Source organism: Hakea prostrata, chromosome 5 (genome assembly GCF_041222555.1).
Source record: "Hakea prostrata isolate BN-2017 chromosome 5, UWA_Hpros_2, whole genome shotgun sequence".
Taxonomy (NCBI): Eukaryota; Viridiplantae; Streptophyta; class Magnoliopsida; order Proteales; family Proteaceae; genus Hakea; species Hakea prostrata.
Genome location: NC_142604.1, coordinates 18,094,258 through 18,117,358, shown reverse-complemented (window position 1 = coordinate 18,117,358; position 23,101 = coordinate 18,094,258). Strand labels below are relative to the sequence as shown.

The 23,101-nt window shown below is 38.2% G+C and overlaps 2 protein-coding genes and 1 non-coding gene across 3 annotated transcripts; 1 reads left to right on the top strand and 2 right to left on the bottom strand.

Annotated features, from left to right (window-relative positions):
• Window positions 1-1,896: 1,896 nt before the first annotated feature.
• Window positions 1,897-12,952, top strand: LOC149015571 (transport/golgi organization-like protein (DUF833)). Its single transcript, XM_089157349.1, has 6 exons — window positions 1,897-2,034; window positions 2,302-2,557; window positions 2,670-2,853; window positions 4,059-4,265; window positions 11,843-12,034; window positions 12,128-12,952. Exons 2-6 carry the CDS (start codon window positions 2,475-2,477, stop codon window positions 12,263-12,265), a joined length of 804 nt encoding a protein of 267 aa, XP_089013475.1. The 5' UTR covers window positions 1,897-2,034; window positions 2,302-2,474; the 3' UTR covers window positions 12,266-12,952.
• A 1,085-nt stretch (window positions 12,953-14,037) lies between these two features.
• Window positions 14,038-20,179, bottom strand: LOC149015569 (RNA-binding (RRM/RBD/RNP motifs) family protein). Its single transcript, XM_089157347.1, has 2 exons — window positions 19,939-20,179; window positions 14,038-15,629 (listed from the first exon to the last, which is right to left on the bottom strand). Exons 1-2 carry the CDS (start codon window positions 19,953-19,955, stop codon window positions 14,855-14,857), a joined length of 792 nt encoding a protein of 263 aa, XP_089013473.1. The 5' UTR covers window positions 19,956-20,179; the 3' UTR covers window positions 14,038-14,854.
• Window positions 19,271-19,335, bottom strand: LOC149015570 (small nucleolar RNA snoR101). Its single transcript, XR_016173816.1, has one exon. It is a non-coding gene; the product is annotated as a small nucleolar RNA snoR101 (small nucleolar RNA).
• Window positions 20,180-23,101: the final 2,922 nt, after the last annotated feature.

Sequence of the window (23,101 nt, the reverse complement as noted above, 5' to 3'; positions counted from 1 at the left end):
ATGTAATAGTATGATTTATGTGTATGTGTGCATGTGTAATAAAATAAACTTTATTAAGTGACCTCATAGATTTTCTTTTATTGAACCACTAGAATAGATGGACTGGATTACCCAATAATAATATTAATAATAAATCAAAGGAATGGAAAATTTGTGATTCATGCTTTCAAGAAATTGTTTGGGATTACATGATTTGGTTATATAGTGAATGTATGTGAGAATATGAGATGCATATTTGGAAGATGATTTTTTTTTCTTGGTCCTGGGAACATTATATAAGAATGGGGGATAAATGTCATACATATGACAGGCTTCCTCTTGGCCTTAAGGAGATTCAGACTCTTGACTTCATGTTATTGGGCATTAGTCTTTGTCAACTAAGTTAACCCCACTATTCTAGAAGGAATTACTTGTAGGAATGCATCAATAGTGAAGCTTGACAATTTTCTATGGTGGTTTAGTTATTTTTTATTTTTATTTTATTTTTTTTAGGAAATTCATTTATCAAGGCAAAACTAAGGCACCAGGATTATAATCACGGAGTCAGGAAGTGGATAATGATCAAACAATTGTACCTTCAACCAATTGGGCCTTCTTGGCTAGAACATCCGCTACAATATTGAGAGTTCTATTAACAACTAAAAATTGGCTTTCTTCTAAGCAAGAGAGTGGCCTAGTTAGTTGTATTTCTAGTATCTAAAGAACATTGGATTAGTCATTCATCAAATTCACACTCCAATCTTATTGTTCCCTTCCTCATTTGTATTAATATGCCTACCTACCTTTTTGACTATATGAGTATTGTTGTATATCTTATGGAACTTAATGTGTGCATTTAAAAAAATTGCAGCCTTCGCCTTTGCGAAGCCTATTATGTGACAGCACAAGTGGGCCATGACGGACCATCCAATCCATAAAAAACACCTAAAAATTTTTGGGAAGCTTTTCCTTCAAATTCTGGTGAAGGAAAAATTATACATTATCTATGTTTGGAATTCCTAATACTCTATATATAGCCCTCGATTCTCCTCGAACTCTCAAGTTTTAATATTAATCGTCATCAATAAAAATAATATGGATCAACTAGCAGTCGAAAATTCAGATCAAATCAACTTACATAACCATGTAATAGAATTTGTATCAAAATAGCATATTCACAAACTATTTAAATCCACCTAACTTTGCAAAAGCTAATTGGATATTATCAAATCAAATTGGAATAAAATAAAGTGTAGGTCTAGTAATGTCACTACCCGATCTGCTTGCTTCTTAGTTGTTCCTTATACCTTTCTATATGGGGATTGAGCTTTATTCCTACCATTTAATGCACAGTACTGAATCAAAATCACCTATATGGGTCATGGAAATGATGGCCATCAATATTGTGCACGTACTATTAGAGAGGACATGCACCCTATAAATGCATTTAATGATCAGTTATAACCACATTGATAGCAGGAAGGACAGATATGAATCTCACAGACTATGAGTGAAATTGTTTGGGTGCTGCCCAATTAATGCGCAGAACCTGCAGAACCTGCAGCTCGACCATTTGCAGCATTGAAGTCGAGGTCGACTATGAGACATTATTTCTTTTTATTTCAAATTGCTTTTGTTCCAATTCAAACATCCTGTAGAATGCAAAACGTGTTTGACACCAATTGAACTTTGTAAAAGATAAGATTGTAGTGTCATCGTCTAATAATTTATTGGAGAATTCGAATGATTCTTCTTTGTGAAGATTTCAAATTCCTGGGTGGCTAACTATGCCTTTGACCATGGTGGGAGTGAAGGAAACTCACCACCCCACAAGCACAAATTACTTTGACTAAGCGGTAAGCCAGTAACCGCTAAAGCCTAGTCTTACCCTTAAATTGCCACTTGCGACCTCTGGGGCCAGCGGTTTCAGCTTTCAGCTTGTAACGAACGTTTCTCAGTTTCCAGACTCAGAGAGAGAGAGATTAAAGAAAACCATGGGAGTTTCGTTCTGCGGTCAGCAAAACCATGAATCTTCGATGTTTATCCTGGAAGGCTGTAAGTTATCATTTCCTTTTATCTTTGATGAAGGAAAAAATGGAAAATATATGGGCTTGTTAGATTTATAGAATCGTATTTATTGTCTACCCTCCTTAGCAAAACCGCTTCCCTAGAGGTTTCCAGGTGGGTTCTCTCAATTATATTCATTGAATTTGATTCCTGTACGATGAACTTGTTAGATAGAACAGCAGTAAATAGCCGCTTTTCCTTCTTCAGTTCGTAATATCCGCGTCAATTCAAATGGGTCATGCTGTTTTTTCTCAGTTCTAGCTGTAATTTCCGGCGAGTCATTAAAGTTCTTGATCCCCACAATTCATTGAATTATTTGCGGTGCTTAAAAGGTCGAACTGGGTTTCCTTCACTTTGCAGCCTAAGGAGTTCCGTTTATTGTTTTTTCTGCTCTGAAGCTTTTGGGTTCTGTGAATCAATAACATACCATGTGTATTGTTTTGTTTGTCTGGCAACCTCATCCACTCTGTGAATTTCTTTTATTGCTCAATAGAGATGAGTATCACAACAGGTAAGGCGGGTTTTTTTTTTTTTTTTTTTTTTTAGTTTGATTCTGATTTTTCGTTCATTTCATTTGGTTGTGTCATGGATATGTTTGTTTGTGTTTGTGTTGGTAATTGAAGGCCCACAACACCAGTTTCGTGGTGGGAAGATGCTGAAATACTGGGTGGAAGGGATGAGATTGCAGGAGGAACATGGTTGGCTTGTACAAGAGAAGGAAGGTTGGCTTTCTTGACTAATGTTTTGGAACGTCACCCTGATCCTGAGGCTAAGAGCCGAGGCGACCTTCCTGTGCGTTTCTTGAAGGTAATTTTGATGGTATATCAGTACTCTTCCCCGGCTATTCTCTCTGTGCATGAATCTGTGTTTCTTAATTTTCTGTTGATACCCCAATTATGTACATTAGCAACTTTTTGTATTTTGTGTAATTGTTAATGGCTTGTCTCCATTATTTTTTTCTGCCCCCATTTTGATTTGGTTTCTTTTTTTTGTTGTTGTTTACATTTTCTCTATTTCTTTTCATTTCTGTATGATGGGTACTTTTTGGTATTTGCTCAGCCTCCAAGAGTGGATTATTGATCATTTGTCTTATCCTGTTTGGTTTTTTCATGTTAGATTTACATTTAATCAGTCATCCTACTCCCTAAAAACCACACCATTCATTTACTTTTCCTTCTGCATTCTTGTTTGTCTATATTTCGTTTCAATGACCTCAAAACATCTGAAATCTTCTTTGATCGATCAGGTTGCTGTACCCTTCTTGAATGTGACTATCTTAGCCTTCTGAAATGTAGCAGGCATGTTTCTTTGGTAATCTTGAAATTAGGAATGGTATTAAATATCTCCAGCACTTCAAGGGGTGAGCCTTAGCACAATGGTCGGTGGACCAAAGTTGTAGCCTAAGGTCAAGGTATTGAAACAGCCCCTCTGCAAAAGTTGTTGGGATAAGAATCAGAATATTACATCAGAGATCAGAGCATTTAAGGAAGGACATCAAGGTGTCTGTGGAAAATTTTATAAGCTCCCATAAACTGATTGAAGCCTGGTGAGGCTAACCTTTAGTTGTCAAAATTTTGTTAGCGTGCTTAGATTTTTATTGACTTAACTAAGGTTTCTACCTGGCTACCTGCTTTATATGTCAGAACACTATGAGGAAAATGAATAATGTTTAAGAAATGTCAGGGGAAGTATCTGTAGCTAGCAGAATCCTTGTTGGGACTACAAGTAATTTAGCACTTCCCCATTAAATATATGGAATCCTAGTGGTCTAAAGTCCAAGCTGTCCAACAGTGAGGTCCTGGACTCTCTGGGAACATGATATTTTACCGTTACTTATAGTTGAACAGAGGAATTTCTGTCAGCTTGCAGTTCCATTGGTTTTGTGTTGTATGAAAATGGTCAACTGTGAAATTTCTTTTCTTTGCTATTTACCTGGCCAGTCTAGTTTTCTAGAACTTTGAGATTTTTATGTATGTTTCCCGTTAACGATTGTGTCCTGTATTGTTCTGCAGAGCAGGAAAAGTCCAATGGAGTTTGCAAAAGAAGTGGTGGCAGAAGCGAATCACTATAATGGATTTAACCTTGTATTAGCAGATCTTAATTCCAAAAGCATGGTTTATGTCTGTAACAGACCAAAAGGGCAGCCTGCTTCCATTGAAGTGGTTTCTCCAGGTATTCATGTGCTTTCAAATGCAAGGCTAGACTCTCCCTGGCACAAGGTAAAGATAATACTTAATGATGCTTACTTTAATGGAGAACTAGGATAAATTCTCTCTCATCAACGTTATGTTCAAGCTCAATTTGCTTTGTATATAGATAAATTTGCTTTGTGTGTGTGTGTGTGTGTATATATATATATATATATATATATATATATATATATATATATATATATATATATATATTTAATGTTTAAGAGTATGTTTTGTCAACTTATGTCTAATGTTATTAGGTAGGGATTTGAAGTTTTTTTTCCCATTTCATTTTATACATTTTGTACATTTTATATTGAAATAAAGAGAGATCAGTTGTAAATTGATGCATAAATGCTCTCCCTTCTTTTGTGAATCTAGAAAGAGAAGCTGAATACATAAACAACTGCTAGTGAGATGGACCTAACTAGTAGGTTTCAGAAAAGCAGGATTGCAGCCAAGGACATAGCTGTCCAGATTTCAAGGGCACTCAATAGGGTGAAATAAAAAACTCGGATGTGAACAATGGCAGCTGTTGGATACACATCTCTTCCTCCATGGATATCCATCTGGGCGGCCCCTTTCCCTCCTCGACCTTTTCTTTGGCCCTTGCAGTCATCTCTGTAGCATCCAGTCCAAAACAGACCAGCTCTTTGTCCCTAATCACTAAATGTAAATCCACCAAGCTCTATCACCATGATTTTGCTGGTTACACAATGATCTTCTCCAAGGTTGAGCGCTCCATTTTATCCATAATGTCATTATTAAGCCTTTTCAAGGGATTTTATGGGCCTCCATATAAACCTTTGAAAATCTCACTTATTCCTTGCAGGGTATTTCTAGGGTGACAAGGGCTCCCTCCTTCATATGACTAGCTTACCTCTCAGTGGCCTTCCAGTCAAATACTTTGGGGCTTCCTTTGATCCCTTCCAAATTGACTGCCCATCACTGCACCTCCACATTAGATCTATCCCCTAAAAGGCTTCAACTCTTGAAGGGTAAGCTTTTGTCTTATGTGTGCAGCAAGATTGATCAGATCAATCCTCCAGTCCTCTTACATCTGTTAGGCCAATTTCTTTGGCCTCCCCAATCAACTATTAGGCTATCTTTTCCTTTATGGAGGACTAGATTCCTTCATCCAGTTCATTTGGGAACAGTTTGCCTCCCCAAAGAGGAGGTTGTAGTTATCAGGGCATCACCTAGGCGTCTAGGTGCCTTCTTGGTGTTGATCTTTATTTTTTTTTTACACTTTCCAATGCTTTGGATCACCTAGACATTGATGATAGTGAGGGTCTCAGTTTGAGGCAGATCAAAGAAGCCAAGACATAATATGGATAAACATGGTATTACTCCAGCCTTCTTAATAGATTCTATTGGGACGGTTCCTTTTCACTCTGATGCTTCTTGAATTTTGTACCGACTAGCTATTGAGGCTATTTCTTCTTAGACTATGGATGTAGAGTCCACCTCCTTTTGGCTTGATAAGTGAAACTCAATATACCTTGGGGATCTGTAAGATCTCCCCTGTTGACTCCATCATATCCTAAAGTTGTTGGGTTTCCCCTCCATTCTTGCTGCTATTTGGATTGCCTCTCTCCCCTCCGCCTCTTTTTCTGTCACAGCTCTTCCTTGCATTTCTCTTGGTTCATTTTTTGGAGTAGATTCACTGGCTTCCTTCCTATCACGGATCTTAGAGTTCCCTTTCCCCATGGCATAAAGTTGCCTGGTTTCGAAGTCATACTTCCCTTCATAGTTTCAACATTTGGCGAGCTCTTCGTAGTTTCTATTTACGTAGTCCGTCTTTTATTGCCATACCACTGTGCCTCTGGCTTGTGTTTTGTGTTGGAATGGCATGGGAGATGTTGACCACCTTTATTGCCATACCATTTCCCCTTTGGCTTGTATTTTGTATTGGAGTGGCTTTTCTTTTTTTTCTTTTTTTGTGTTGGAATGGCATGGAAGATGTTATCCTTCACACCATTCGGAAGAAAGTTCCATATATGTGCTGGGTTGCAACAACAAATTACCTCTTGCTGTGAAGTAGATACCTCATTTGGAACTTGATATGTTATATTTCCAGAAAACTTGCCTCTAGGGCTACATTTCGTCATGTTTGGAAGGAGCATAATATCCATAAATGTATATCCAACCCCCACACTTTTGATAAAATGTAGGTTCCATCTCATCTGATGTTGGTGCTTAAGCTTCATTTATCATCCCATGGTAGTGGTTTGGATGCTCAAGGAACAAACTCATTGTTGTCTCATGGGGTCTTCCCTTGTCTATGTTGCAGCTATCAGTCCCTCCCTTATGAATTGGGTATTGCTAGTTTTTTCTTGTTCTCCTTTTTTACCCTTTTTTTTAAGATAACATGGATGTAGATGCATTTTTCCTAACTACTCCTATCTGTCCATACTAACTCCACAACCACATGGACCAGATCATACCGAGGTTGAATGAGAAGCATTCACCTTTTACCTATAGTAGTGAAGACCATTAAGTACCCTAAAGGTGGCTTTAAGGGTATGAGGAGTCGAACCCCCCCCCCCCTCTTCCCACACACACCCCAAAATAAAAAATGATAAATGATAAAATAATAAATAAAAAAATAGTACAATTAGTTGTCGCTTGGCATTGTATGGTATAACCCCCCCCCCCCCCAAATTTTATTTTGGGGTCAGTTGGCCTAATTTGACCCTCTTAACTGCGTCAAAATCCCTAGTGTTAGAAAAACCTTATCCTTGAGTTTTGTAGTGGGGGACTCTAAACTCCATTCCATTGGAATCCATGATGATTAAATTGATGATACCATGATAATGTAGCCTTAAATCAAATATGGGCTAATTCACCAAGATCTTATGCAAATTTAACTCCAGGCTCCAAAAACAATGGGTTAGAGTAGGTTCAATTATGGTTTATGGGTAGGGTTTCGTGACATGGGCTATGATGGGATTATTGCTGTGACTAATGAAGGTGGCAAGTAATGTATAAGGGCTTGAAGAACTCGAACAGAATATGTTAATATTTCTGCTATGTAGGGCACGTCACCAGAGGTACTGTAGGGGTACTAGTGTCATGTACACATCAGTTATATGTAGATTGATTGTTTTGCCCCATTCCTTATTGCTTGGACAACAAACAAAACATTGCTAGGTGTGGTCTCTTTGTGATGAAACATCTAGTTCCCAATTTGATGTAACCCAGTTAGGAAATTATTCCTAGATTGGGATTGGATATTTAACCATTAAAAAAGGTTTGCATGAGGGAGGGAGTTTCATGCGGAACCTCTCTCCCCTTGTCTTAATTCCCTCTTTCGTCATTCTTCCTTCTCTTCTCTCTGTGGGTTTGGTTCTCTAAACTGCAGCCCCTGTTACAGGATGGTTAGGTTTGGGTTCAAAGGGATTAGGTAAGTTTTCAAGGCAAAAGGGTGATTTCCTGAAAATGAGGAGGAAATGAGGTATCTGTAAATGATGTATATAAGGAACTTTTAGGTTTCAGATCCTTGTATACCTTGGATTAAACCTAGAGGGTAATAGGTAGGTTAGTCTCCCTAAGTTTCTCAGACTAAATGATGTAGATGGGGGACTTCTAGGTTTCAGATCCTTGTCAGACTTGAATCGAACTACAAAATAATGGGTTTAATTCTGCCCTTTGGTAGGATTTGGCTGGGTAGAAACAAAGTTATAGGTTTTCTTGATTTTGAATTTTTCCGAGGCTTGTCTCTTATACTCCCTTTTGAGGATGTTTACTTTCTTTTAGTGAAATAACAACGATAACTACTACTCAGCCTGATATTAATTAATTGGAGTTGGCTACATGGATCATTGCCTTCCAATCAGCTCTATTCAAGGTCATACTGGATTCAAGGCCTAAGCCATGCATGTCTCAGGCTTTTTAATGCTCCAGTACAAAGAAGTGATTTAATCCAAGATTGAAGGAATTGAGCTAAGGACAGACCTAAAATAACCTTTGGAGAAGAAGAATGAAGTAATGCTGAACCTCATGCTGAAAAGCCTCTTCATGTTTGGCTGATGCCGTTCAGGTCTAGCTAATAAGCAGTGATGTAACCCTGGATTACAGGGCCAGTAGGAGGATCTTTTCTAAGAAAGCAGCAGGCAACCTATGGCTCAATACCCTGCTGTCTAGGGTAAAATCTTAAAGAACAGCAGCAATTAGGGCTTGTAACCCTGCTGTTCAAGTCCAGAATTCAAGGACAGCAACTAGGCTCTGGTCTGTAGTCAATGTAGGTCATTAGGGTTTGATTCCTTACTGTCCAGGTTTGGATTTCAACAACAGTAGCTGAATCACACAAAATACCTTGAAAAACCCTGCGGCTACTGCTGGTTTTGACTTCCAAGCCTTAGGCACTGGTGGGAGAGGTTTAGGATACGGCCAAGGGTAAGACTATTGACTATAATTCTGTTTTCTAGTTTTCCTGTAATGTCAGAATTGATCCAAGAGTTAGGGTTTAGAAAATAGGTATCCTAGTTGGTTTAGGACCCTTAAGGTGTTGTATAGGGTTAGGGTTTAGACGGAAGGTAAAGAAGGTATAGCAGAAGCTATTCCTAAAAGGGTTTAGGGTTTGGTCAAGGGATTAGGGAGATTTTAGAGTTTAAGTGATATAAGGGTTTAGGGTTTCCAAGGAAGAAGATAAGTGCAGGAAATTTCTGCAACTAAGAGGGATGGATCTGTATAGGGTTTTAGAATTAGGGAAAGAGAGGGGAGAGATGTGCGATCCTAGGGGAGGGTTAATAGTGGAAAGGGGATGGGGGGGGTTCTAGGGTTCTATGTAGGGGAATGAGTGCTGCAGCCGTAGGCAAAAAGAAGGGGGAGGAGAAGTTTGTGCAAAGCTGGCATAGGCAATTAGGGTAGGGGTAAGGGTTGGGGAAAATGTCTTACTTGATCGGAGAAGTTCTTGTCACTCGATGGCTACTTAAATTGGGGTGTTCCTGGCTGCCGCAAGCTGAAGAGGATGAAGAAGAAACTCACAGAATTTTTAAAACTCCTATCACTTAAAACCCAGGTTGTGGGCTTGCTTCCATGACTCCAAGTCTGCTGATTTTATTCAATACTCGAAACTGATTTGCTTACAATGAGGTGGGGGCTAGCCTTACAATTGAGAGAAACCAACTAAGACTCAACATAGGGAATCCAATTTGGATTAGAATTCCCTATTACTGACTTCTAAACTAGAAAAAGGACTCTTTTAAGTAAGAATTTCTAAACAAATACGACTTGCAACTTAAGAGATTCCAACTTAAAACTTCTAATTACATCAAGACTTTCATAACTGGCTCATTAAGAAAATAAAAGTAGATTCTAACTCCTAATAGCATGGGGAAACTAATTGGACCATTCTGACCCCAAGGAGGGGGGTAAAATGACCAAAGTACCTCTTAGGGCATTCGGCCAGCCCTAGGTGCCGCCTGGTCTGGGGGCTGTTTTGGGCCCAAGATATGAAGTGCCCTATGCTTGCTGACCCTGCTTACATCAGTAGGTTTCGGAAATCCTCTTATAACTAGGATCAGGCCAAAGATTTAAGGTTCCAAATATCTAGGAAAACTCATAAAATGAAACCAGAAAACTTGGGTATTAATAAAAATGTGTAGATGGTAACCGTAAGTACTTGAATACAGGAGAATTGGAAGTACTGAAAGATCCAGATCAGACGTGCTCTAAATTCTGGTTGCAATTAGGGTTAATAATATACAAGAAAATATCAAAAAAAGAATCTCATCTGACAGTTAGATTTTGGAGAGGGAGAGTTTCAACCAAACAAGGAATCCCAAAACAGAATCTCAGAAACAGCGATGGAGTTAATTAAACTATTTCTCAACCAAATGACCAAATTCTCATTGAGAACTGGTTGAGTGCTTGAACTTGAAGCAATGAAGAGAACTGAATATTAGAAAATCAAGTCAATCAGTGGTTAGATCACCCAATAATGGTACACTACAGAATTCTAGTAGCCATAGGAACCACAATCTAACAATCAATTGCAGAAATGAAGTAATCAATGGTTAAAAAATAAAAGAAACCAGAGGACTGTCCAGCAGTATCTGTTGATGGAAGTGGAACCAGGCCTAAAGATGGAGTTCCATTCTGAGTGGTTCAATCTCTCAAACAGCTTCACGCAAATCAAATTTAATGACTCAAATCTTCTGTCATCTATATCCTTCCCATTGGGGACTACAAAATAAGGTGGCTAACAAACTTACAATGCTCAATTGAAAGTAGGAAAAGAAGTCCTAAAATTTTCAGAACTAAACTAATAAACCATTGTACAGCTCAATTACTCATGTGGTGACTTCTGCCGAAGGCTTTTCAGCCCCAACCAACTCCTAAATCGACTCAACGGCAAACACTTTCCAATGGGACCTCCTCAACCCAAATCGTGGAAGCCCTTCTGAAACCATAATTATACTAAAAGACATACTGAAACTACTCTCCCATCTTTACAACTTAAATTGGACTAGGATTAGAATAAAATGAACGCATATTGAACCAAAGCTAGACCAAATCTAACAAAACTTAAAAGTATGAATGAAAAAGAAAAAGCAATGTATGTGGAACTTTTCGTACTCAATTCATGATCCCATATTTTAGATCCCTCTAAGTTGGCTGATTACAAACACACGCAATCAATGAAGGCCTAACACCTAGGTGACCGTACCCTAGACTTCCTACGAAAAATAATCCAATTCAGTGCCGGATCTGCACGAGTACAATTTAGGTTTCTGTTTCCATTTGAATGACCCCCACCCCCAACCAAACTAATCCCCACATTAAGGGTGTTATAGATATGACATGTGAAAGTATATTATAGTGTAACACGATAGGGGGAGTGTCAAGAGGTGGGTGAATCAGTGGTAAACACACCATGTTGGGTCCTCCCCAGATTGGACTAGATCTGATTTTATTCTGCCATATTTTATTTCATTTCCTTAGTTCCTATTTATTAGATTAGGATCTACTTCCTATTTTCTGCACGTTCTCATTTTTATGTAGCTTGACTAGCAAGCAGAACTTGGGGAGATTTGTTTCCTTCCCTTCATGTTACTTGCGTGTCAATCAAGTCTAATTTAAAAGAGTAATAAATGAAAATGTTTGTAAATATTGTAATCAGATTTGAGGATATTTGAAGCTCTCTCTAATTTGGGAACGTTTGAATAATAAAATACACTGTTGATGGGGAGAGCTGCATCTGGCACAACTCTTGATTCCCTACTCTCTCTCTGCTTCTCTCTTCCTTTTGTTCTTTGTTATTTAAAGTTAATTTAATGTTAATTCTGTATAAGGGGTAAAAAAGAAGTTCCCAAGAACATATAACACACTGATTGTATTGTCAAAAATCTTCAAGCGGATATTTTGTAAATGGCCATTAGTTAAGATCCATCGAATATGGGTACTGATACTTAAAAATCTACACCTAGATGTTATTGACCCCTGACCTTCGTGTCAACTGCCAAATCCATCGATAAACAAGTTCTATTATTGATGCTTTATCCTATGAAGCTATGATTTATTTCTATTTGTGCCAGTTGCCTGAAATTTAAAGACCTCATACAAATTAATCTGATTCTGTTGAACCCATGGTTTTCCAGGCTGAGCGTTTAGGTGAGAATTTCAAGAAACTGCTTGAAAAATCTGGCAAAGTTGAAGTCCCTTTGAAACAGATGGCTGAAGAATTAATGACAGATACAGTTAAAGCAGAAGAAAGCAGGCTACCCCATGTATGTTCTACCGAATGGGAATTAAAGCTGAGTTCTGTATTTGTAAAGGCTGAGACTCCAATGGTAAAGCTCCCAATCAATTGCCAAGGTTATTTTTAACAATATTTTATAGCTATATACTCGCACGGTTGTACCTTAACAGTGTTTGATAAACAGGGATGGTATGGGACTAGAAGCACTGCAGCATTATCACTGACAGCAAATGGAGAAGTAAGCTTTTATGAGAAGTATCTTGAGCATGGAACCTGGAAGGATCACACCATCAATTTTCAAATTAAGAATCCAGAGATCTAGATACATTCTCTCTGAATTACAAAATGGGGTTGTGTCACCTTGACAGCCATCGTTGTCAGCATTGCTATGTTATGTCTCTAGTGTTTTATCTTTTTATATGGATTTTCCAGTAAGTATGAATCTATGACATTTATCTATCAAACTTTTGGTTAGCTTGCTATTTATAAAGAAAACTTTTGGGACCTTATGAACTTTAATGGTGAAGCCTCCACCAGCAAGAACAAACAGTGTCAGTGAATGCATACAACAGGCTAGGGGCGAACGCATTTGAAGCAAACGTTTGAGGATCATGGTATAGCAGTTTGTCATTCAAAGACAGATCAGCTTTAAGCATATAGATGTGTGGTTAATGTGCAGAGAATGGAAAAGTGTTCTTGCTGCCCCTGCAATGACCTTCTATCAAGCTGGGTTTATAGGATGAACAATAATCATACTAGGATATTGAAATATCATGATTTTCCTTGTCTAGGATTTTATGGTAGTGGGAGGGCCTTCTTGGGCTTTATTACCTAACGGCCTTATCTTGTCAAAGTAGAAGACGATGAGTTGATGCTAGAGCAAGGTAAGGTTAAGATAAAGGCTTCATGTTATTTGAGTATATAGGTTTTTTGGTGAAAATTTGAGTATATGATTTGACTTCAGTGATTATTGGATTACACTTAGTTTAATGCACCACAGGTTAGGAGAGGACATTTTCATCCATGGTAATTTGATGTAATGAAACTGGATCTTCAGAAAACGTCTTCCTCAATTGAATCATAGCATCAAATTCCATGGCGGAAGAGATTGAGATTGAGAATCTCTTCCTATCATGGGTGAAGGGAAAACTTGGGTCAATCCAACGGTAGGTCTGAATATTATTTCCAGTCGCCATTGAATCTATAGTTCTTCCACTTTAAGATTCAAAACCGAGGTAAAGTCCCATTCGTTGCCCCCGTGAGTGCAGATCTTCTCCAACCATCTTCCTGTCTTCTCATCCCTCCATTATTCTCACACATATTGGTAAAGCCTGGTTTGCTGCTTGTATCAGACCAATTATCAGGAGGATGAGCGAATAGCCCTAAGCCTAGTCCTGTTGGATGGAGAGAATTTGGACTCTGCCTTCATCCTTCATATAGTCGCCATTGGGAAGGAGAAGCATAAAAGATAGAAACAACCATTGCAGAAAAGGTGGGGACTTTGTTCAGCCTATCTACCTTCTTCGATCATGTCTTAGGCTCTTTTTGGTATCAATTCTCATTATCTATTATGTCTATTTAAAGAAATAAGTACAAGAATTCATTATTGGTCAAGAATGAAAAATGGTTTGGTGAATTTTGTCAAAAATAAATTATGGAATGAAAAATAAGTTTGGTGTCAAAATAAAAAATTATTAGTAAATAATAGTGAGTAAGTGATAAAAGAGGGAAAAAAGTATGGTTTTTATAAAAAAAAAAAAAATTAAATTTTAAAATTTTAAAATGTGTGTATTGACTATTTTACCCTCATCTTAACCATAAAATTTTAAGTAAACTTGTGTATAAATGAAGAGAATGAAATTCGCACCATAATTCATAATAGACAAAAAATTCATTATGGATTTTGGAAGATTTTCTATTATTTTAAATAAAAATAAAACTGATAATAGATGCCAAACAATTTAAAATAATGAAAAAACCTCATAATAGAGAATGAGAATTGATACCAAAAATAGCCTTAAACGCTTTTTGTTTATATTGATTGATTGATTGCATTTTTCTCCATCTTGCCTTGAACGTATACTTCCTCCATGCTCGAGTTAGGAGAAATGAAGAAATGTACCCAAAAAAACTGAAGAAATTGAGAATATCATGTATTTCTCCCCAGGGAATGACATCTCATACACTGCGTGCTTGCAACTTTCCCCTCTTGAAACATGTACAGCATGTAGTGAAGAAACGTGAGGAAAACACAAGCAGGAGTCTTGAGATCCTCCGTCCCTCTAGTCTCTGGACAAATCCAGAGGCTGAGGGAAATGATCTCAAGAGTTCTAATGGATCATCATCACGTAGTTTAACCGATACCCATGCCGACAAACCCAATTCTCTGATGAATTCCGTCGAGTGGATCTATAGCATCCTACAAATTGAACTATGTTAACTAATCTGTCATCAATTTCCCGAGACATGTAGATACAGATTAAATGAAAAAACACCACAAATGTGACTGGGTGTGCCTCTGTAAGCACAAGGGATGTCAAGTACAAACCCTCCAATTCCTCTGATAGAATAAGCTTCCGGCAAAAAGACGGACTAATGAACATTCTGAGATAAGCATGTAAAATGTGAAATAGGAATGAGTAACAACCTGACCCATTCCAGCAAGATGATCCAACAACTCTTCTACCTCTTAACCACTGAGAGAAATTCATCTTCCAAGGTGAACAAAAGAGAGACGCTCTTGAACAATATCAAATCTATTGAAAATAAACAGTGTCCTACTATCACAATAAATCTCAAAACAAGGATGATTCATATCGTCTGAATCCAGCAAAACCAAGAGTAAACAGGGCGGTCCACTAAGGACACTCCAGACTGCGCTACTAAATGGAACTTTTGCATCATAACCAGTTTATTGCCTTGACCTGGACTCAGCTCGCCTGGCCTCATCTGCAGATGATGGAAACAGCTCCACATACCGTGACCCGATTGTCATCTTGTCCTTGGACATTGCTTTCTTAGCCTCGTCTGCTGAAGAGAACTCAACGTATGCCTCACCAGTTGCTTTACCATCTGGCCTGCATGCAATATGTATCCTCTCTTCTGTCAGCCCAAACTCGCCAAAGAATTCTATGATTGCAGCTTTGGTCACAGAGAACGGGAGGCCTCTGAGCTTTAGGATCTCAGTGTACTCCAACTGCTCCTTGTCAACAGACCTCTTTGCACGAGAGGGAGGCGGGCTACCATGGTAATCATTATCATAAATGCCTTCATAGTTTACCTCAGCAGCTACAGCATTGTAGTAATCTTGCTTCTTGCACCTGAAGACTTCCACATAACGGCGACCCATGTTTTGGCGATCCCTCTGTAGAGCAAACTCAGCTTGCATGGGACCAGAAAAGACGACAAATGCCTCTCCAGAGAATCGCCCACTCTTGTTAACCAGCAACACATCCACGATTTCCAAACCCGCAAAGAACTTGAAAATGTCAATGTCGGTACAGTTGAAAGGGAGACCTCTGAGACGGACCACAGGGAAAGCTGGGTGGAACCCACCGCCATAGTTGTAAGGAGGAAAGCTTCCGGCAGCACCGCTCACTGCGAAGTAGGGATTTGATTCCATCATTCTCTGTCTCTTTGAGCCGACCTCGTACCCGTCCGAAACCCCCCCGCTTCCCAACATTGCCCTTCAATTATCCAAACCCAAAAAAAAAACATTCCCCACTTAACCCTGTTAATAAAAAACCAGACCCAACCCACGACTTCCTAGATTCTAATTTTCACTTCCTACTTTCTCAAGCATATTATTTCACACAGCCAACCCAACCAAAGTATTTCTATACACAAGAAACCTACTAAGAAAAGAATGAGGAAATACAGCATGAGTCAGTACACCATGGCAGGGATATGGGAGCCACAACTCACCACCTGCTATGAAAAGAACAACAACAGGGTGCCTCTTGGATAGACCACAGGCTTGCAGGCATCACACGCCAACTGACAGTCCTTGCCATGTAAAAATGTTCTTTGGCCAATGGACCATCCAAGGGAGGCCATATCAGTTGTGGACTGTAACCATGATTGTTAGCATATCCAACTCACATGCATGTCACACTACTGGACACAATCGGTTGTCATGAAGCACAACACATGCCATATTTCCTCATCATTGCAGCAAGTAATTTCTAACAATCATGGTACTATCAAAAGGGGAACTGTCATAGCAAAAATACATAGTTCTATGAAAGCATAAAGTAGAAGCCAAACATGGTTGCACATGAAATGTGGCATAAACAATCCATGAAACACGAAAGTTTGCAGCATGCGATGAACTACTACTTTTTCTAGTCAATGAAAATGAGGCAATGCAACCCAAGAGATTCAAAAGTCAAACCAACATCATTACTGAGTTAGTGAAGTATCAACATGTCCAGAATATTCCTGCCTTCTTGAATGTTTTAGTCACTCACCATATGCCTGTTTTAAGTTTATTAAATACAGACCATCACACGCTGTTACATAACTTGAGCCCGTATCAATCTCATCTGTTGTTCACACCCTAAGTGCATCAAGTCACTAGTGGAGCCAGTGACCAGAACCGTCAGCGATGTGGTGTTATAACAAAGTTGCTTGCTGACAGATGCGTCAGTTATAAAATCAGATACTACAAATTAAGATTTATGCAAAATAGTTATTTCTCTTTGTGTTTCATTTTATATGTTGAAGGGTGGTGTTCAAAAGGATTGGCCATAATATAAATAAAATATGAAGAAACCAAATGGCCCTTGGTTTTAGCAATAAAAAATTTATTATTCAATGAAGTGTTAGCTCCACTATGGTGTAGTAGCAGCAGCAAACAAAGTGGTGAACCCTTCGCTGGTGGCTGATGAACATAAACCACAATCATAGTGGTGATGCCATATCATATCCTTCTCTACCATCTTCTCTTTTCCATTCTTCCTACCATCATTTCCATCAGATTTTCCAGCAAGCATCTCTCTTTCTACTGTGGCCTTCTCCTCTGGACATTTCTTCACTACAAGTTTTCTGTAACTTCCTTTTCTACTCTCAGAATCACCGCAAAGGTTCTATTTCTCTCACTTGCTACTTTAGGTTTTGGCTAACAATCATCTGTCTCCAACATTTTGCATTCTCATCACTTTATTTCCCTCCATTCCTTACAATTCCATCACTAACTTGTCACTATTTCATACACTAATCAAGAAATATTCATCAGTAGTTCACTGTTTTGGGCTTGTCATTAATTCTAACAGCAGCAAGTCAAGCTAAGTCAATCAAGCCATCAGTTAAATATATTATGACATTATTTGCATACATGTTAGTATTATATTCAACTACAGATTGGGAGTCATCTCTCTTCTATTAAGTCGCTAAATCCTGATGATTTAAAGTTTCTATTTTTCTGTTATATCTTGTTACAACTGGATCAACCTAATCCAAATCTCAGCCACATCCGACTAGTAAAATCATTGAGATGTCCAAACTCAAGGTATCCTACATCATCAAGAAGTTTACTTTTTATATTGAAAATTCAAACTTTATCAAGTATATCACACTTCCAGTAATCAAAACTTCAGCCTTCCATGATCTGGGTACCATCTGGGAGGTTAATTGTGCACACCTAAGAGAAAAATCTTGAACACTACAGCTGACTTCCTGAGGTCATCTTAGAAAGGAACTACTACTGAAAATATTATGGTGGAATCATGAAATATTTGTAGAGGAATTATGAAATACAACAAGTTAGCAGTAATTAAAAACGAAAATTAATTCTAGAAGTAGAAGCTCAGCTTTTCACAGTTAGCCTTCCCTAGGGAGTAAGATACCGACCTATTACAGTAGCTAACCAGTTCACAATCAATAACTCGCTTGATATTTCCTCTTCATTATTAATCTAGAATACTGCCACACCACACCTTGTCCATCTTAAGGCTTGTCTCAAACTGTTTTTCCTGGCAATAATTCCTACTTAGCCCCCTAATGTACCTGAGCTTCGCAAAGGTGCAACTCTCTTCTATATCAAAGCAAGAATTGTCTTTGTCTAAAACTGTTTAGCATAACACCATAAAAGGCATGCAAGCTTCATACCAACTGTTAAGATAATGAAGCTACCAAGGAGTTTGATGCAGCTCGGTTGTCTAAAAACAGACTCCGGTGCAGGAATTCCTCGCTACACCAGCACCATTAGGTGTAGGTCAGGTGCAGAGGGATCAGCCTCTACACCAACAGCTAAAATTGTGAGTTTAGGTTTAGGTTATCTTAATTTTGTTATTAGCCTGTAAACTCTTTTATTCAAGTTTTAATTGAAGTTGTAATTCCAATAGGGATGCTGTGTTTATTGTTAAATGAATAGTAAATCTAGTCCTAATTGAGTCCTAGGTTCCATTTTAGTTCTAGTTAATCCAAATCTTATGTCAGCCAATGTAGCAATATATATTGATGTAATTGATCAGTTGGTCCATGATTTGATTAATAAAAATTTATTTTAACAGTGTTGCTTAGTGAACTAATTACCTACCCATCTCCTACAATTCCCCTAAGCTGTCCCATACAATCCCCATTGAAGAAGCTTCAAGATTGTAAAAAATCTGAAAGTTCAAGGATTAGTTCAACCATCCCAGAGGATATTCTTCAATAACAGTACCCCCCCCCTCTCTTCCTTGTCTTATAAACTCCAATCCCCAATCACCCATTTTTTCTAACTTCATTTTCATTAACCCCTGGCCATTAAAACCTATCTCCAGACCTAACTAATCAGATATCCATCCCATAGCCTATATCTATCATCCCTTCGTCCAAACAAGAGTATAAATCAAAATACCATCCAAAATCCGAGGTTTTAAACCACTTCATGAATTTTGTACTCTTAAAAAACCTGAATTTCCATCTACATATATGATATATCTAATTATTAGAACAGTCCCAGCCTATAGGGATCATCCTTATTTACCATTAACTAAGTAGTCTCCAAGTTTCACCCCCAATCGTATAACTTTTCATCCCATATCTCAAGAATATGAGTCATCCATCTATAAACCTATTACTCCAAAACTCTCCAAAACTATCCAATTACCATAACCAATACTTTTATGTACTCTCATCAACTACCCCCAAAATCTTAAAACCTTAAACCTTTGGAGTGTCATCCTACAAGGCCGCCACCTAGTTGAACCTCTACAATCTAGCATTGCATCACAGCTCTAATCCCAAAAGCCAGACCAAATATTAACTTCACAACCATAATTAAGATTTCAACTAATTAACCACTTCTGAAGTTGTGTCAACGTTTGAAACCAACTAAGGCAAAAGCATCAGCAACTGAGACTTGTCCACACATGAACCTACCTGAAGTTCACAGATCAAGTGTAACACATCACTTGCAGAAACTTGGAAAAATAGAAGTTAATCCAGAATCGAGAGAGAGAGAGAGAGAGAGAGAAAATCAGGATCACTAAAACCAGCTGAGTCAAAAAATATCACGGAGCAAGCTTCTCTGGTCTCCATCAGCAGGAACACAAAACGGCAGCTAATGGCGTCTCGCACCAGGGAAAATCAGGATCATGAGACAGATAACGGTGTTTCTAACCACGATTCATCATGAGTCAAACCCTAATACAACCCATGCACCGTTACGGTTCTATTCTAGAAAGAAAAAGAAGAAATCTTGAGACGGTCAAGAAATCACATCTTTAGGGTTCAAGTACGAGTCATACGAATGAGACAACCAACATCACAGCCAAGGCAGATGATTCCGTCAATAAAAATTAAAACCAGATAATACAGCTCACTCAAAAACCATATGACACCCCAGAAAAAACCCTAGCAGTTCCATACACTTGCGTATCAAAACAAACAGACATGAGCAAATAGCAATCGAGACAAGCAGGTAGATGACATAAACAGAAGAAAAAAAAAAACGCAACTAAAGGAAAGGTTCATACGAAGAAAAGAAGATAGGGAGATGTTCGAACATACCCTCTCGATCCGTACATGGTGTTGAAAGCGGAAAGGCTCTGTAAAAATCTCAGATGGATGAGAAAGACAGGATATGCAAGTTTGTAACTTTAGAACAACCGAAGAAGAAACGCAAACTCTGCTTTCTGCTTGGCTTTGCGTTTTAAAAAGACGAACGAGAATCCCAAACCCTAACCGACGACCATTGACGTTCCGCCGCTGGCTATTTGTAAATCCTTTGCCCTATTTTATTTCCTTCTAGTTTCTTCCTTTGTCATCTTACCGCCTTTCACCTGGCCCTATTGTCTCTGTGGGCCGTTTGGTTGGACCAAAGGGATAAAATAAAGACGGAAAAGTTAATTACGTTCATCTCCTCCAAATTCAAGAAAAGTGCTTATTGCTGATAAAGTAGACCCCACCTCCTAAATGTATTGTGTAAGACATCAATAATGTTATTGGATAAATGTACACGACTTGCATAGTGGCAAGTTAATCAATTGCTCTTGCTTCAGTAAATACGCAAACCAAATCCATTTTTATATTTTTCGGGTGCAACGATATGTTAACTACTAGTCAGCACAACATACATATCTTGATAAACATCCCTCAAAGTATTTGACACCCTCTCTTCATCAAGATTATATTTCTATGGAATCTACCAAAGGTTTTTTCTAAGTCAATAAAGCCCATATAAAAGATCCTTCTTGCTTGTTCTACATTTATGCATGAGTCTTTCTAAAAGCTCGATAGCTTCTCTCAAGCATCTACCTAGCATGATGCCCAACTAGTTTTTCGACATATGAAACTCTCTTTATCTCCTCCTACCTATAACTTCATCATGTCCATCTCTCATCTATTTTCATATTTCTATCTTCAATATACAAGCTACCCCTCCCCTATATATACAAGTTACCCACTAGAGGATAAGCCCCAGCAGCAAGGAGAATTCTCTCTTGATCTTTACTTACGAGGGGTTCGTCTTTGCCAATCGTACCTACCCCTTAATGTTGTAAAGAGAAATTGATTGAGTAGGCCCTACACCAATTACTCAATCATCTTACATTGCATCTCAATTTTGTATGTGTTAATGCAACCTAAAGGGGGGGTGAACAGGCTGCAACTAGTAGATTAGCCTAATTTTTTAGTTTAATTGCAAATTCTAGACTATTATAAATTAAATAAAAATAAACAATTGCAATTAATCAGAATACAACAATTTTATAGTGGTTTGACTTTTCAAGTCTACGTCCACCCCTCTTTTGGCCTCAAGAAAATATTCTACTAGTGATTCTATTTCAATATTGTGGGCAGAGAATTAAACCCTTACAATCTATGTTCATTAGGGGCAACATCATCATTTATACGATCTTTGTTTCAATAGGGCAAGAGCATCATTTACAAATCTTTGTTCACACCAAGGTAAGAACACTCTTATCAATTATAATCAAACCTAGACTAGAATTGAATCAACAAGTTACAAGAGATGAAAGGATATTAGCTAACAAGAGATATGACACTTTACCCCTTGTACGAGAGTGATGCAATGGAGTTGTATGCTCAAATGGAAATGGAAATGATATGCCCTACTAATGGATCATAAAAGCTTCAATCACCTTAGACATAGCTCCAATGAACTTGTTTAGACACCTTGGTATGTTATTAAAAGATTAAAGAGTGTTGGAGGCAATAAGTAAGTCTTTGATAAATTTGAGAGCTTGAGAGTGGTAGGGAGCAATTAATCAATTCGCAAGGTAGAAGCTCTTAAATGGTGGTGGTTGGGCTTATTGTAAAATTCGGCCTTATTCTAACCCTGACCCGGCCTGGATTTTATACTGTTTGCAGTCCGAAGACCCGAGGTGGTGGTAGAAGAGACTTGTGAGCCCTCTTAGTGGATGATTCGATGCTTGATGCTGAGCCTATGGACATTGACAATGATGCCCCTCACTTGTGCACCTTGTCAGTGTTGAGTAAAAATCTGCGCATCGATGAAGATTGAATTAGTTGAATCACTTCCCGGAACCCCGTGATCAATCCGAAGGTATTTTCTGAAACTAGACTTGTTGATTGACTTGTAGAGAAAACCCCGCTCAATTTGACCCTGTATAGCCTTTCGAATCCACTTCGAAGTTGCTTGTCATAGCTTGGTCGAGTGATTAGTCGAGTGCTTGGTCGACTGACAGTCGACCAGCCAGTCGACCAAGAGTAATGAAATTCGAGTTTGCACTAAATCTCTTCCCATTTTGCCCCTACCTTTTTGGAACTCGTGAATGAGAACCTAAACTAATCATTTGCACTCCAGAGCTCGAGGTAGGACACTCTCTTGGGCTATTCCTTGAAGTTTGGGAAGATCTTTGACTCCATTCTTTATTGTATACACTAATCATCAACTCAAGGTATGATTTCTTCTATTCCTCTCCTAATCTATTCATGTTTCTATTCATGTTTCTATCAATTAATGATCATTGAAACCATGGCTGAAGTGCTGCAACCTTGCAAACACTTAACCATGAGTTTCCCCCCTTTCAATTTCTTAATCCTCCCCCACTCTTACTATGCTATGATTCAAGTGAGATTAATTGCACTCCATCACTTTGATTCTATTCAATCTAACCTAGTTGATTCAAATATGATATGTAGATGCATGATAAGCTTAGACTATAATGAAATTAAGATTCTAGCTTAATTCTTAACACTCATTTGGTTGATTCTTATCATCCTTTTCAATTTCTATAAGTTCCAATTTAATTCTTGCTAAGTATCATATAGAACCTAAAATTCGATTTGGGTATTTTTGATTGAACCATTGGATCATCATGAAAATTAGTGTGTAGTATTCTCTTACTGTTATAAACATGCCCTCCAGATTTCATGACGATCGGAGCATCGAAAGGGCAGTTTCGGATCAAGTTTCCATTGTTGTCCTGAAGATAACAAGTCTTGGTCTACTGCTTGGTTGACTGACAATCGACCAAGCCAGTCAACCAAGAGTTGTTAAGGCCCTGTACTCAGCCAATTTGATCCGTTTGAACCCCAATTCAATTGTTTTCTTCTCTAACATTAATTGTATGATTATCTAGGTTATCAACACTGATTTTGGAACCATACTTGGTAATCATTGAATCTATTTACAACTTGATTAAGGTAAGGACAGTCGTTAACTCAAGTATGTTAATTATACCAACAT

Excerpts from the sequence above, each read along its gene's own strand:
- LOC149015571 (XM_089157349.1), top strand. The coding sequence starts at position 2,475 with ATGTGTATTGTTTTGTTTGTCTGGCAACCTCATCCACTCTGTGAATTT. Across the intron at positions 4,266-11,842 it reads TAGACTCTCCCTGGCACAAG|GCTGAGCGTTTAGGTGAGAA; the intron begins GTAAAGATAATA and ends ATGGTTTTCCAG. Across the intron at positions 12,035-12,127 it reads TAAAGGCTGAGACTCCAATG|GGATGGTATGGGACTAGAAG; the intron begins GTAAAGCTCCCA and ends TTTGATAAACAG.